General features: G+C 37.4%; 2 protein-coding genes across 2 annotated transcripts; one reads left to right on the top strand and one right to left on the bottom strand.

Annotated features, from left to right (window-relative positions):
* The first annotated feature begins 293 nt into the window (after nucleotides 1-293).
* On the top strand, nucleotides 294-7389 carry LOC107595539 (annexin A3-like). The gene is made up of 14 exons (XM_016285967.1): nucleotides 294-383; nucleotides 1785-1836; nucleotides 1979-2026; nucleotides 2117-2204; nucleotides 2349-2443; nucleotides 2532-2645; nucleotides 2756-2846; nucleotides 2962-3041; nucleotides 3147-3203; nucleotides 3897-3990; nucleotides 4163-4258; nucleotides 4418-4476; nucleotides 4624-4746; nucleotides 6418-7389. The coding sequence occupies exons 2-14, from the start codon at nucleotides 1822-1824 to the stop codon at nucleotides 6478-6480; spliced, it is 1023 nt and encodes a 340-aa protein (XP_016141453.1). The 5' UTR covers nucleotides 294-383; nucleotides 1785-1821; the 3' UTR covers nucleotides 6481-7389.
* Nucleotides 7390-7499: 110 nt separating this feature from the next.
* On the bottom strand, nucleotides 7500-11823 carry LOC107595565 (progestin and adipoQ receptor family member 3-like). Its single transcript, XM_016286000.1, has 7 exons — nucleotides 11634-11823; nucleotides 10806-11004; nucleotides 10571-10733; nucleotides 10267-10422; nucleotides 8894-9091; nucleotides 8679-8769; nucleotides 7500-7570 (listed from the first exon to the last, which is right to left on the bottom strand). The coding sequence occupies exons 2-7, from the start codon at nucleotides 10988-10990 to the stop codon at nucleotides 7500-7502; spliced, it is 864 nt and encodes a 287-aa protein (XP_016141486.1). The 5' UTR covers nucleotides 10991-11004; nucleotides 11634-11823.
* Nucleotides 11824-14953: the final 3130 nt, after the last annotated feature.

Genomic DNA, 14953 nt, shown 5'->3' with positions numbered 1-14953 from the left:
GAGTCACATGGAAAATACTGACTTTTATCTAATAATGATCTGAATGCAATTGGCTAACATCTGTCTCTGGTAAGTATTGTTGTTGGGTTGTAAAGAATGAAATTTAATTTATAACCTAAAATATGTATATTTAACGTAGATTTGTTTTTTTGTTTTTTTTACATTTACATGAAGGGAAAAAGCTAAATATAGAAGCCACAAATAATCTGAAATATTTGGACCCCACTGCACATTTGAACTCGTTTATCACCACATTTGTCACATAGGCTATGTGTTTTTGGCTCTCCGTTGTGGCCGCGCGCATCCTCGGCTGTGTTTGGGAGCGTCACAGAGAGAGCCGGCGAAGGTGTGGCTGGTGGACGCACGGAGACGCTTTAGCAAAGGTAAAGTTGAACGTTTTGTTCCTCTGTCTATACTATAGTAATCATTGTCAAAGCCTTACCACTTACCAACATAGTCGAGTTTGATTGTTACGATATGTGTTGCCAAGTATTAATCTGTAAAAGACGGCAGATTTTCTCGTTATGTTGGGTTTGCCCTCAGCGAGCACGTACAGTGATGTTAGCGGATTTTGTCATGCTGTCGTGAATCGCATATAAAATTGCATAGAGAATAAACTTTGCAGTGTGTTTTATGTAATCGGGATCTAATCCTCCATTTTGAGCATATTTCATTAATGCGTAGGACAATTAATGCTGCTTTATGCCTTTGAAACCATCCTTTTTTTTGTTAAAAGTATGTAACTAAAGAACATAAAGCATATAATTTACATTTATGGTCAATATAATTAAAGGGGTCATATGATGCTGCTAAAAATAACATTATTTTGTGTATTTGGTGTAATGAAATGTGTTTATGCGGTTTAAAGTTAAAAAACACATTATTTTCCACATACTGTACATTATTGTTTCTCCTCTATGCCCCGCCTTTCTGAAACAAGTCGATTTTTACAAAGCTCATCGTTCTGAAAAGCGAGGTGTGCTCTGATTGGCCAGCTATCCAGTGCATTGTGATTGGCCGAATACCTCAAGCGTGTGACTTAAATGTTACGCCCCTTACCATACTGTGATGATGCTCTGTCAGAGACAAAACTCTTTTGGAAGGCCAAACTAAGTAGTTTCGCTTTCACAACGAAACACACAGTGTCACACACGGCGGGCTAGAGTGGCCAGCAGACAGAGTATGTGGAGGCCGGCTAGAGTGAGCAGAGGCGGACAGGCTTGAGAACGGCGCGGCCGGCGGATTCGACAAAGGAGCGGCCGGAGGGCTTGTGGCAACCACATGTGACGACCCCGGGCTGGACTCTGCTTCGTCCATGTGAAAGCCGATCCGGCGATCCACAGCGTGAAGTTGAAGTATTTCCTCAGTGACCAGCACAGATCAGCTCTAGGCATGACGAAGCAGATATCGTCCTCTTTTGGAAGGCCAAACTAAGTAGTTTCGCTTTCACAACGAAACACAGCGCCTTCGCGACATGGCGGCGGCGGCAACAACAATACTACAGCGAGAATAAAAGTTACGCCTTCTTTCTTTGCGTGAACATTTGGGCGGCGTTATGCAAATCTTCCCACATAGTGACGTAGACATGTGGGGGCGTGTTAGAACGAGCCGTTTTAGGTAGGTGTGGCTGACTCTTAACTTTTATAAAGAATATCTCTTTGGATTTGAGACTTTAGTCTTTGCAACTTTACAGATCTTCTTTATGCACCAAGAGCTTGTATCACTCCAAAGAGAAAGGAACAATTGAAATCGCATCATATGACCCCTTTAATATCTGTTTACAGAACTGAAACCTGAAACCCACCCACAACAACAGCAGGAATGTCTTCTGTATGGGTCAGTACGGTTGTTTATTTCCATTTTACTTTAATCATTTCAGGATAAAGTCAATCTACATTTACATTTCTTGCTCTGAAAGTGTTGTTTACTTAAGATAATAACTTTTCAGAAGATTTAGTACTTTCTGTTTCATTTGCAGGATGATTTGGATCTCCTCCTGGAGTCCCCCTCCTCTTTGACTGTAAATGTAAGATTGTACAGTGGTTTTATACAGTCATACATTTTATATAGTAGGTTAAACAGGTTTATATATCAACATAATCCATGTTTTACTAAGTCAACAGTACGTGGCACCATTAAGGAGAAGCCAGGCTTTAATCCAAGCGAGGATGCTGCCGCTTTAAGGAAAGCCATTGAAGGCATTGGTAAGTCATTAACATGGGTGTGGACTTTTAGTGAACTTACACTGCACACATCCAGCTGAGATATTAAAGTCCTGTTGCTTTCTGTTTGCTGGCTGTTGACTTTGTCACAATGAGGAACTGTGTGTTTGCTTTGTAATTCCTCAGGCACTACTGAAAAGACTCTTATTGACGTTCTGACTCAAAGAAGCAATGCCCAGCGCCAGCTGATCTGTAAAGCTTATCAGGATGCCACTGGGAGGGTAAAATACCATATTACCTGTACACATGTTGAACTAACTGTTGAATGTTGTCTGACATTTAAAAACATACATATGTTGTTCATCTTAGACTCTTTGCGATGCCTTGGAAGGTGATACAAATGGACATTTTGAAGATATTTTGGTGGCCCTGATCACTCCTCCTGCTAAGTTTGACTGCCAAGAGTTTATACAGGCTATAAAGGTACAACACAATGAATTTTCTTTTTGACTGCTAATAGTTTAAATGTCTTTATTTGGAATTGAACCAAGATTGAGTCACTGAAGTTGTAAACACATTGAATTTGATCACAGGGTGCCGGTACAACCGAAAGCATTTTGATAGAACTATTTGCATCACGCTCCAACCATCAAATCAAGGCTATATGTGATGCATATTTGGCTGGTTTGTATCATTTATTGTTACTTATTTCATTTTTTATCACCTTAAAAATATCTTTCACAACATTGTTATGGTTCTTTGACTCTTGGATCTCATTTAAATGTTGTCTGTTTTCCAGAAACTGGAAGAGCTCTAATTCACGACCTGAAATCGGAAGTGTCAGGGGACTTTGAAAAGACCTTGTTGATCCTCGCTGAGGTTCAGTCAAATCAGTTTTTTTTTGGTCCTGCGTCATATTTAAATTCATTCAAATGAGCGATGCAGCTGTCTCACTTACAATATGTTGGTCTTTCTAACTAAAAGGGCAAGAGGGATGAAAGTACAAATGTCGACATGGCAAAAGCTAAAGAGGATGCCAAGGTGAAGTGAAAACACTATTGCTGATGTTTTATTAGGTGTATACATAAGTACAATCAAACTTCGCTAAAAGAGTCGAATGAAAAAACTAAACATACTTCAGTTATTCTGCGCATGTATGCCTGTGTATTAAAGGGACAGTCCACCCAAAAATAGTCTTAAATAGAAAAAAGTATTTTATTATTTATTCACCATCATGTTGTTCCAAACTTGTATGAGTTTCTTTCTGTCATGACAACTCTTGAAGAGTTTAGCGTGGTAATATACATGGCAATGTTAATGTGTTTGGTCTTGGAGGTATAGCTCTGCTATGCAGCTGCTGTGGCAGACCAAGTACCGAGACTTGCTACTGCCGATGCATAACATACATGAAATTACCCTGTAGGAGATCTATACAGGTGGAGCTGGGGAAGGTGGAGGGTTTCTGAAGTGCACTGCAACTGCTACAGCAAGCACTAGCCTAGTATTTGAATGTTGAGCAGCAAGCTCATTGGCTGCTGATGTGAAAAGAAACCAATCAGCTGTGCCATGTGAATAATGATGCGATTATATTAGATTTAAGTTAGAACCTACCGGCCTGCGCCATCTAGAGTTTCATGACAGAACTTTGTATTTCTTCTGCAGAACATGAAAAGATCCCATTGAGTTTAACATTCTTACCAAAATTCTTCTTGTTCTATTATTCCCACTGTGCAGATCTTGTATGAGGCAGGAGAGAAAACGTGGGGAACAGACGAGAGCAAGTTTATTGACATCCTCTGCCACAGGAGCGTTCCTCAGCTCAGACAAAGTACCATCTGCTGGCTTAGTTTCATGTCCCTCATTTTCTATACTATTTTGTAATAATTCTGAAAGAACTGTAAACTTAATGTATAAGAACTGTATGGAACTGTAGTTTTAAAACCACTGAGTGATGATCAGTGTTCCTGTGTCTGAAATGTGTTTCAATCTTTATCTCTCAGCTCTGGTTGAGTATAAGAGTCTGAGCGGAAAGACTCTTCAGGAAAGCATTGAACGAGAGGTGTCTGGAAGACTGGAGGAGATTCTGGTGGCTATAGGTGATTATTAAGTGTTTGTTAAGGCAATTACTATTCCTTATAAGTACTTTTAAAAGTGTACAATTTAATTAGAATTTTTTTTTAGACATAATACATTTTTTATTTTATTTTGTATCATTTTCTACTTGAAAAATCTCATTGAAAATGACTCTGCTTTAGTGAAATGTGTGAAGAGCGTCCCAGCATACCTCGCAGAGCGTCTGTATAAAAACATGAAGGTTAGAACTGTTTTTCTGTATTGACTTCCCCTATTTTGTCATATTACAAAAATGATGTACAGTGAAATGTCTAAAACTGAAACATGATTCTGCAATGCCTCTATAAGCAGACTATTTTTGAATAAGAAGCATTTGTATTTTTTTCAGGGTGCTGGTACCACTGAATCTACCTTAACTAGAATCATAGTGAGCCGTTCAGAGGTTGATCTGCAGGACATCAAGGCAGAATATAAGAAGCTCTTTGGCACTTCTTTATACTCTGACATTGAGGTAAGAAGTATTAAATGAGAACTTGTCTACTGAAAAAATGTGGTGTAGAAACATTTGCCAGGAAATTGCTTGTGCTGGTAAACTTCACAAAGAATTGTCAAGTAACACATTGAATTAAATGTGAAATTTTGAAGTAGAAAGACTCGACTAGTATTATCTTGTAAAACATACTCCATTAAACTTGAAAATCTAGATTCTAAGGCTTTGTTCAAAATCCTTTTCTGCTCCTATTAATGTGATTGTAACAAGACCCTGTTGCATTTTCTGATGTACACCTTCAGTAATATCTGAACGGCTCTGGTTAAAGTGTGAGGTAGGGAGTAACCTTGACCAGTGTTTGATAGTGATTTGCAGATTAAATGATTGACATCTTCAGTGGGCGGGACTGGTGATTAACCCCACCCTGTAGGAAGGGCCTTGTGTGTGTGTGTGTGTGTGTGTTCTCTTGGCTATAGCTGCCTCCAAGTCATGTGTTTATCATCATATTTTCAAACTGAGTTCACATGAACACCACTGTAATGTTATGATTACCAGAGGGAGGCTGGATTTTCTTTATCTGAGTTGGGGCGTGTCAGTGAAAAAATAATGATGGAGGATAACTGAGTTAATTAAGTTTTAATCGCGTTGACTGTTTAGTTTACATGAATTATGTGCTCTGTTAATAAAGAATAGTGATACAGCTGGTCAGAATTCACTGCTCACTTAGCGGGTTTAAGAGGTTAATGATGGGAAACATTTACCGTCATTCTCTGTGGCTGCACAAGAATTGTAAAATGCATAGAAAAGCATGAGTTGCACACTAATGCACATCCTTTACTTTTCAGTTTGCTTACAAAAAAGCCAAAAAGCATCCCATCTTTGTGAAAAAGGAAGAATTAGCCTAAATTTGAAAGCTAGTCCATTGTTTTCTGAACAAAGTCACTCGTAAAGATGATGACTTCTGAACACGTATAGTAGGATCTTCCCAGAGGACTTGCATGTGGTTGATGCATCTTGAAGAGGTTCATAAATTTAATTTAGTTAATTCAGTCGACTGCATGACAACATCCAGAGTCGTGCCGATTTGTCTTGAGGTTCAGCGTAAAACCAAATGGGAAAACACATGAGAGTTTAACATTGTACTGCAGCATTCTTTGGACCGTGTGTGCCTCTGCATACTCTCTAGACCAGGGTTCCTCAAATCTTGCCCTGGAGGTCCAATGCGCTGCAGAGTTTAGCTCCAACCCTGATCAAACTCAGCTACCTGTGATTTTCTAATGATCCTGAAGACACTGATTAGCATGCTCAGGTGTGTTCGATTAGGGTTAGAGCTAAACTCTGCAGGAAAGTGGATCTCGTGGACCAGATTTGAGGATCCCTGCTCTAGACCATCAAACACGCGTTGCACTGTGACCTGACAAGCCCCTTGTAATAACAAATCTGCTGCTTTAAAGCAGTCATGTTTCTTTGTTTGTTCCCTTTCCATACATTACTGTTCCTAGTTTACTATGAAGTTGCTATTGCCCTCAAGTCTCTTCATTTTTGCCACACTAAAACAAGTGCTTTTAACAAAGATAATCAATATATTTCTAAATAATAAATAAATAAAGGTTCTCAATATTTAGCAAGTGCAGTATGTGGTTTAATGTCAGTAGTCACATTAATGATGTCCTTTTTATATCTTTATTGTAGTCTGAAACATCAGGGGATTTTTGTCAAACCCTGCTGAAGATCTGTGGTGAAGATGGAAAATGAATGTATCCACTGCCAAAGAATTCATCACCGCTGAAGTGCTATAATGTGAAAGGATGTCCAAATATCATTTTTATTACAATTACAATACTATTAATAAATCAGAAGAGCTTTATGTATTTTTGAACTAGCTTGATTTTTTTAAATCATAGATAACTTGTATACTTGGTTTTAGAATTACCCTAGTATAACACAAAACATTTTTTGAATCAGAAACTACACTTTAATTTGTCAAATTTTTATTACACATTATGTCTACATAGTGAATGAATAGCTGACATTTTTTCCATGCCATTTTGCGTTTTGAGATGCTCTTCAATGTGTAGTTTTGTTCCTGATGCAGCAGGTGACAGTGAAGTACATGTATTTGGTAGCAAATTGGTCAACAATTAAAATATCTTGGGATTTCAGTGGGACAAGCATTTACGTGACTGCTCATTTTGCCTTGTCACTCCCTCATAAGTATATAAAACCAGAAGTAGGATGACGTTAGGTCATAGTTCTGCTGCAGAAATTAGACTTTCATCCTCATTTGGAAATTATTAATATCTAATCCCCCAAGACAATGCAGATTGTCATGAGAAAGTGATGTTTGCAGATGCTGCTAAAACCCACAAAAGATTCATAGCCGCTTTCACCAATAAGGACCACTGATAAGACTTGAAACCTGTTTTAATTTGCTATGGAGCATCTGTGAGGTCACAACGTGATTTGAGGCCCTGAAGTATGATTGTATATGAGGGAAAATCATTCTCATGTGATATAGCTTGAGAATGTGCTAATATTACACTTGGTAAGAAAGCAGGATGAAATATTATGAGCAGCAAACAACTGTTTATGCAATGAAAACTGATTTTACATACTGTAATTTGGGTTTTTATTGAAATTCATGTCCTAATTAAACATGAGCATGTGTAAAAACAGTCTGCAGAATTGAAAACTCACAGATCATCTTAATTACTGTTCATAATATACAGCTGTTATTACTTAAAGGGATAGTTCACCCAAAAATGAAAATGCTGTCATTTACTCAACATGACCACCACCAGCACATGCCAGAGCTGGTGACTGGCTCCAAGATAGTTCAGCTGGCCTGTGAGGACAGACATAAAAATGTGGGTAAATATTTGTTCTGACAAATTATCAACGTGATTCTTGACTGATTTGGTCACAATTTGATTTTATTTGATTAGACTTCAATACGATTCATTAAAAAAAGCACAACATGTAACCAGAATTTGGTGATCTGGATTTGATAGTTTTCAACAACTTAAAATCTAACATCAGCATTTAAAGAGTTTTTTTTTATATATATATACAGTGGGGCAAAAAAGTATTTAGTCAGCCACCAATTGATTTTCCACCATAATTTGCAAATAAATTCTTTAAAAATCCTACAATGTGATTTTCTGGATTTTTTTTTCTCATTTTGTCTCTCATAGTTGAGGTATACCTATGATGAAAATTACAGGCCTCTCTCATCTTTTTAAGTGGGTGAACTTGCACAATTGGTGGCTGACTAAATACTTTTTTGCCCCACTGTATATATATATGTGGGTTGAAAAGAAGGGTGAAAGATTTTTTTGGATTAAAGAAATAGTTGTATTCACCCTCAGGTCATCCAAGATGTAGATGAGTTTGTTTCTTCATCAGAACAGATTTGGAGAAATGTAGCATTACATCAGTTGTTCACCAGTGGATGCTCTGGAGTGAATGGGTGCCGTCAGAATGAGAGTCCAAACAGCTGATAAAAACATCACAATAATCCACAAACAAAACCATCAAGACGTTTTTAACTTCAAATCATTGCTTCTGCCTAAAATACAAGTCCTCTATCCATAATACTGCATCTGAATCAGGAGAGAAATTTAGGCAGCTAAAACGCCTTGATGGATTAGTTTCTTACAAATACGCAGCTTTTGGCTTCACAAGATGTTAATTGATGGACCAGAGGGGTGTGGATTACTTGTGAATTATTATAATGTTTTTATCAGTTGTTAGGACTCTCATTCTGATGGCACCCATTCACTGCAGAGGATCCACTTGTGAACAACTGATGTAATGCTACATTTCTCCAAATCTGTTCTGATGAAGAAACAAACTCATCTACATCTTGGATGTCCTGACATTTTCAGCACATTTTTATTTTGGGGTGAACTATTCCTTTAATAAAATACGGCAATTTAGAATAGACAATTCACCTGGAAAGTATCGTTCTGGGATTTTACTGACGTAGAAAAGGAATGCTGAGGCGGCAATCAAATACATGATCATGACTCGAGGAAAAAACACCTGCAAAGAGATAAAGTGTTCGGTATTAATAATAGCACAACCTTCACTGGTAAAAGTGATATATTGCTATTTCCCTCCTCACAGTGTCTCCAATAATACATGATGCAACAAGCAGATATATCACCTTTACGATTTCAGAGTCAAATCCTCCATTGATCCAGACCCAGTGGCAGGCAGGGATGATGCCGTATCCGGCCACAGAGCAGAACATGACAGAGCGCAGTTTCTTCCACTGCTGTGTGAGGTAGAGCGGATGAATCTGAGCCGCAAACACAGCCAAGATGAGCGCCAGCACCGTCAGCAGGTACACCTGCCTCCAAAACTGAAACAAATGTCACGTGTTACTACATCCGCAAAGGATATCAAAAAATTGATTGATACTCAAATCTATATTCATACTTAAATCAGATAACCATATCCATCTCTACATAAACCAAGCTTTTAAAGCCATGTACAAGCAAAACATGATCTTACTACAGACTCTTTCTGTAATTATTTAAGATCTTAATATATTTATAAGTACAAATAAATATGTATAATATATACACTACCGTTTGAAAGTTTGGAATAATGACGTTTTTAAAATGTTTTTGAAAGAAGACTCAAGTTCACCAAAGCTGCATTTATTTGATTAAAAATGCAGTAAAAGCAGTAATATTCTGAAATGTTACAACTTCAAATAACTGTTTTCTGTGTGAATATATTTTAAAATGTTTTTATTGCTGTGACGCAAAGCTGAATTTTCAGCATCATTACTCCAGTCTTCAGTGTCACATGATCCTTCAGAAATCATTCTGATATGCGGATTTGCTGCTCAATTATTATTGGAACTTAATTGTTCTTATTATCAGTACTATAAAGTTTTTATGTAGAGTTATAAAGTTCCTGCAGCTCATACTTTTATGGAAGCCATAACATATTTCCTTCAGTATTCTTTGATGGAAGAGAAAATTCTAAATAAGTTGAAGTACAACAATAATCTTTTGTAACAATATGTTTTACTGTCACTTTTGATCACTTTAATGCATCCTTTCAGAATAAAAGTTTTAATTTCTTTCTTTTTTTAAAAAAAAACAAAATCTTACCACTAACTTTTGAATTGTAGTGTATCACAGTTTTCACAAAAATGTTTCTTGAGCACTAAATCAGCATATTAGAATGATTTCTGGAGGATCATGTGACACTGAAGACTGGAGTAAAGATGCTGAATTGATGCTTTGATCACAGAAATAATGTACATTTTAAAATATATTCACATAGAAAACAGCTACTTTAAAGCATAATTATATTTCACAATATTACTGTTCCAGCTGTTTTTTTTAATCAAAAATAAATGCAGCCTTTCTGTCTTTCAAGGGGAAAAAAAAAAACTTCAAATAAATAAAATGTAATTTTAATTACATACATACAATAAAACATTTAAATACGAAATACAAAAAAAAGAAACCATCAATCCTCATACTTCAAGTCCGCTCTTATAAAACACATCTGTCATACACTGTTGCAGTAGAAGGCATAGAAGACTCCAGGCACATAACATCCCAAAATCCCCACGGATATTCCAGCATAGTCCAGAGCAAGCCAGCGGCGACACGTCTTCTCCGAGCGATGACAGCAGAACAAGTGATAGCCCACAGAGCACAGCATGCAAACCTGACCATAGAATACAAAAAGAAAAACCCATTCATTAATATGTAACACTTATTTGTTCCTGTGTATAACACATGATTATCTAAGCTCTGTCAAAGCGCATAAACAGAAATATAGGTAAAAATTTCCCACCGCTCATTTTATGTATTACCTGAAAACAAAACAGTCCTATTGAATAAATGACATAGTCCTCTCGTGACGCCCCCGCAGACGGCAGAACTGTGGCCATATCATTCACTCCCAGCGAGAAGAACAGCAGGAACCCAAGCAGATGACTCCAGATGTTCACCGTCTCGTTGGACAGAATGAATATGCTGTGGGATATGAGAAATAATGAGTAAACGAACGGCAACACATCTACACTATCAAAAGGGAAAGAAACGCACCTTCTGAGGCACAGTTTGGATGGCAGGTGTGCTCTGTATCCGTCTGTGATGTACGGATTCTCCTTCAGAAACACTGGGATCTGTTCATAGGTGTATAATCGGATTCCTCTGGGCACCAGCACAGGCCAGTACTGATAACTGCCCAGCTCAATGTAATGAGTGCTCTTGAGGGTGTTCTGGGGCATCTTGGTTCATGTGGCTGGAGGAGCAAAGCAGATGCATGTCTCATTCGTTTCAATAAAACACTACGACTGTCTCAAAAAGGCCCGTCCGCTGGTTAGTCAGGATTCGCCGTCCCATAGCGCAAAGTCACATGGCTTGTTTTGATGCGCTTGGAGCAATTTATTCGCAAAATGCATTCCCATCTCCCATTATTCGCACAAGTCAAAATCCACCTCAAGCGAGCGTAAAACCTTCTTTTATTCGAAATTCAGCGTTTCCATCTCTCGATTCTGATGCGATACTTCACAATGCGCGTAAAAGCACAGAAGCCTAAAACCAGCTCCAACAAAAAGCCCTAGAGATAACGGTCTAGATTTAAACTAGGACACATTGTGCTCCTGTTCGAGTTCACATAGCTTTTCATAGATTGACATCTATGGCTGGTAAGATACGTTCAAACACAAAAGTCTGTATTCTCCTGAAAGCTAATATATCATAAACACAACCAAACAAGCAATGCACTGCCGTTTATCGCACTACAGATTGGAACATGTATACATGTTTTGTTTGTGCCGCTGATGTGCAGCAGCTAACTGCGCTCTAACGGGGATTAGATCAGGCTTTTAAATCCATTAGATCTCCGTGTAAGTACGGCAAACCCCTCACCTCCAGGTAAAGGCCTGCCGTCTATCCCATTCAGCCCCGTCTGTTCCTTCATTTCTGCTTAGTATCACAATATGAGCGTCATGTTGATGACCACCGGTTAGCCGTCCAGCTTCTTCTTCTTCTTCTTAGTTTTATGGCGGATTGCAACCATGACTTATCAGGTGCATACCGCCACCTACTGTATCGGAGTATGCAGCATGGATTATATCTCCCTGAATGCACTTTACATTATATATTTTTTTATTTATAAATAAATATTATAGCATTACTATCTAAATCCTATAATATACCCCTGTATCCTTCAGATATTCCACAACAGCATCCAGTGCATCTTTAACCCCTTCTCCTGTTGTTCCCAAAACAGTCCAGCTTCTTCTTCTTCTTCTTAGTTTTATGGCGGATTGCAACCATGACTTATCAGGTGCATACCGCCACCTACTGTATCGGAGTATGCAGCATGGATTATATCTCCCTGAATGCACTTTACATTATATATTTTTTTATTTATAAATAAATATTATAGCATTACTATCTAAATCCTATAATATACCCCTGTATCCTTCAGATATTCCACAACAGCATCCAGTGCATCTTTAACCCCTTCTCCTGTTGTTCCCAAAACAGTCCAGCTTCTTCTTCTTCTTCTTTTGTTTTTATTGGCGGTTAGCAAACAGCTTTCGGGTGCATTACCGCCACCCACTGATCTGGAGCATGGACTCAGGAGCTAAATCACTATACACAAGGTCTACTGTTTCTTCCTCTCCACAATATTCACACTTTCCATTATTATGCTTTCCAATCATGCATAGAGAACTGTTTAGACCAGTGTGACCATTCCTTATTCTTGTTATAACCTTCCCCTCTTTCCTATTTCGTCCTCCAGTTCCTATCTTTCCAACTAATGGGATATTTTTAAACCGGTATCTCCCTTTGGTTTCTTTGTTCCATTGATTTTGCCACATCTGTCCCTTTATCACCACCTTAGCTTCTGACTTGCTAATATTTATATTTATGTGCTTATTTCCACTCTTCAAAGCAGATTTTGCTGCTTTATCTGCCTTTTCATTCCCATCAATTCCAACATGTGCAGGGACCCACACAAACCTAACAGACAAATGTATTTGATGAATTCTGAATAATGGTTGTAGTATTTATCTACTCCTGGGGTTGCAAAATTTTAAACTCATTAATGCTGCACATGAATCTGATGCAATTACCACTCTCTCTGGCCTGACCTCCTCTACCCACTGCAAAGCAATAATCATGGCCATCATTTCACATGCATATACAGATATATCATCGGTAATTCTCAACATTAAACTCAGGGATTACTACTACTGCTGCTGCTGCTCTACCCGTTTTAGGATCTTTAGAACCATCAGTATAAATCTGTAAATAACCATAATAATTTCCTCTGATGTATGAATTAAAGATCTTATAATTTCCCCCATATTCATCTCTCATCAGTTCAAGGAGGCTAAAATCTATCTCTGGCTATCAGACATTATACAGTCTGTTAATTGTTTCATACTAATCCCTGCCTAACTGTGATCTTTCACTGTCAGACGTTAATCTCCATATAGTCACATATTCTATCAGACCATTTGAGTAATCATGTCAAGAATTTATTGTTCATAGTATCAGCTCATAAATTAACCATTTGACATTTCATTTTTAATGTAATACAGGCTGTTACGTTTCAAAGACTAACAATCATTACATCATAAACGCTCACAAGTGAACTACTAACATTTATTTGAATGGATTTAGATGCCATTTACTTCATTAACAAACAATGTCACAATGCCACTGATGAATTTAATGTAGCCTGCCTGAAAAGAGACACATGATCCTTCAGAAATCATTCTAATATGCTGATTTGCTGCTCAATTATTATTTGAACTTAATTGTTCTTATTATTGATATATTCTTCTAATTGTTCTTTGTATTGATATAAAGTTTTTATAGAGTTAAGTTTCTGCTGCTTAATACTTTTGTGGAAATCATAACATATTTCCTTCAGTATTCTTTGATGAAAAGAAAATTCTAAATAACTTGAAATACAACAATAATCTTTTGTAACATTATAAATGTTCATTTTCACATTTGATCAATTTCATGCATCCTTTCAGAATAAAAGTTTTAGCAGATTGCTTTACAAAAAGAGCAATCCCTTAATGCACTGTGAAAAAAATCAATCTGAGAGAAATTACCATTAAAAATATACATATAAATACGAAGTATAAATGCAAAGTATCAACAAAAAATTTTTTAATATATACAATTTCGCTAAAAATTTGTGTTAAGTATTTTTATGCTTGTTATAGTCTCACGCTATTAGCTTAGTAACATACACCAAATTGTATTAAAAGCAGTAGAGAACTAAGTGTACAGTGATGTCTTTGTAGGTGGAGTGCTATTTATATGACACAAATTTGTTTTTCCCTGTGTATAGCATTCCATGTATGTCTTCACAACTCATCAATTTACTGTTTTCTTTACCTGAATGAATCTAAAAAACATGAACAAATTAATTTCTTTATTGATACAAAACAAAAGCTCCTTTCTTGTTGATTATAATAATATACAGATTGCATAAACCAAGGTCACTGTACCTTGTCATTTGCTGTGGGTCTCATGATAGCAACTCTGTCGTATTGTCTACGCAGCAATGCTAACACAGCATCAAAACGCCCCTAAAAACATTCACATTACAGAAAAATACACAGAAGCACAACAGTATTTTTAAAAATACATACGTTAGCACAGTCCAGCAATAAAAAGCCAAAGTGTTGACAGGAAACTTACTTTAATGGGTGTGTACCATTTGTCTGGGACTGGGGGCTGATATGTTGGTGGTGGTCTGGGTGGGGGTCTTTTTACGGGCTCTTCAAACTCCTCCTCTGGCATTGTGACCACAGCATTTTTAGCTTTCGCTAACCGCGCCCCTTCCTCTGTAGAGCCCTTCTCACCCCAGCGAACCTGCGGATGCTGTGAGCTTCAGCGTACATCCATAAAACTTTTGTTCTATGTGCCAGAAGAATGCCATGAAATCTTTTTTATGCCTGATCTGTCAGTATCATCTCAGTGCGCTTTTATTACATTTTATGCACGAACAGGAAGATGATTTAAGCATTTTCTAACATTTAAGTGTGGGGATGAGAAACTTTTGGAAAATGCTTTAAAATACTGGTATAGACGGACAGCGTTTTTTAAAATGAAAACACTTTCTGGATCCGAATTAATGTAGACTTGTCAAAGATACTGTACCCCATTTTGCCAAATTGCAGATTGCTTTACAAAAAGAGCAATCCCTTAAT

Source organism: Sinocyclocheilus grahami, unplaced genomic scaffold (genome assembly GCF_001515645.1).
Source record: "Sinocyclocheilus grahami isolate Dianchi unplaced genomic scaffold, SAMN03320097.WGS_v1.1 scaffold204.1, whole genome shotgun sequence".
Lineage (NCBI taxonomy): Eukaryota > Metazoa > Chordata > Actinopteri > Cypriniformes > Cyprinidae > Sinocyclocheilus > Sinocyclocheilus grahami.
The sequence above is the reverse complement of the archived record's forward strand: the minus strand, read 5'-3'. Positions and strand labels throughout refer to the sequence as shown.

Bases quoted from the DNA above. Each gene is read 5' to 3' on its own strand.
- LOC107595565 (XM_016286000.1), bottom strand. From the start codon at position 10,990: ATGCCCCAGAACACCCTCAAGAGCACTCATTACATTGAGCTGGGCAGT. The intron at 10,423-10,570 runs GTAATACATAAA...TTCTATGGTCAG, and splicing joins TAGGACTGTTTTGTTTTCAG to GTTTGCATGCTGTGCTCTGT. The intron at 9,092-10,266 runs GTATGACAGATG...CATTTGTTTCAG, and splicing joins ATGCCTTCTACTGCAACAGT to TTTTGGAGGCAGGTGTACCT.
- LOC107595539 (XM_016285967.1), top strand. The intron at 2,027-2,116 runs GTAAGATTGTAC...TGTTTTACTAAG, and splicing joins CCTCCTCTTTGACTGTAAAT to TCAACAGTACGTGGCACCAT. The intron at 3,204-3,896 runs GTGAAGTGAAAA...CCCACTGTGCAG, and splicing joins AAGCTAAAGAGGATGCCAAG to ATCTTGTATGAGGCAGGAGA.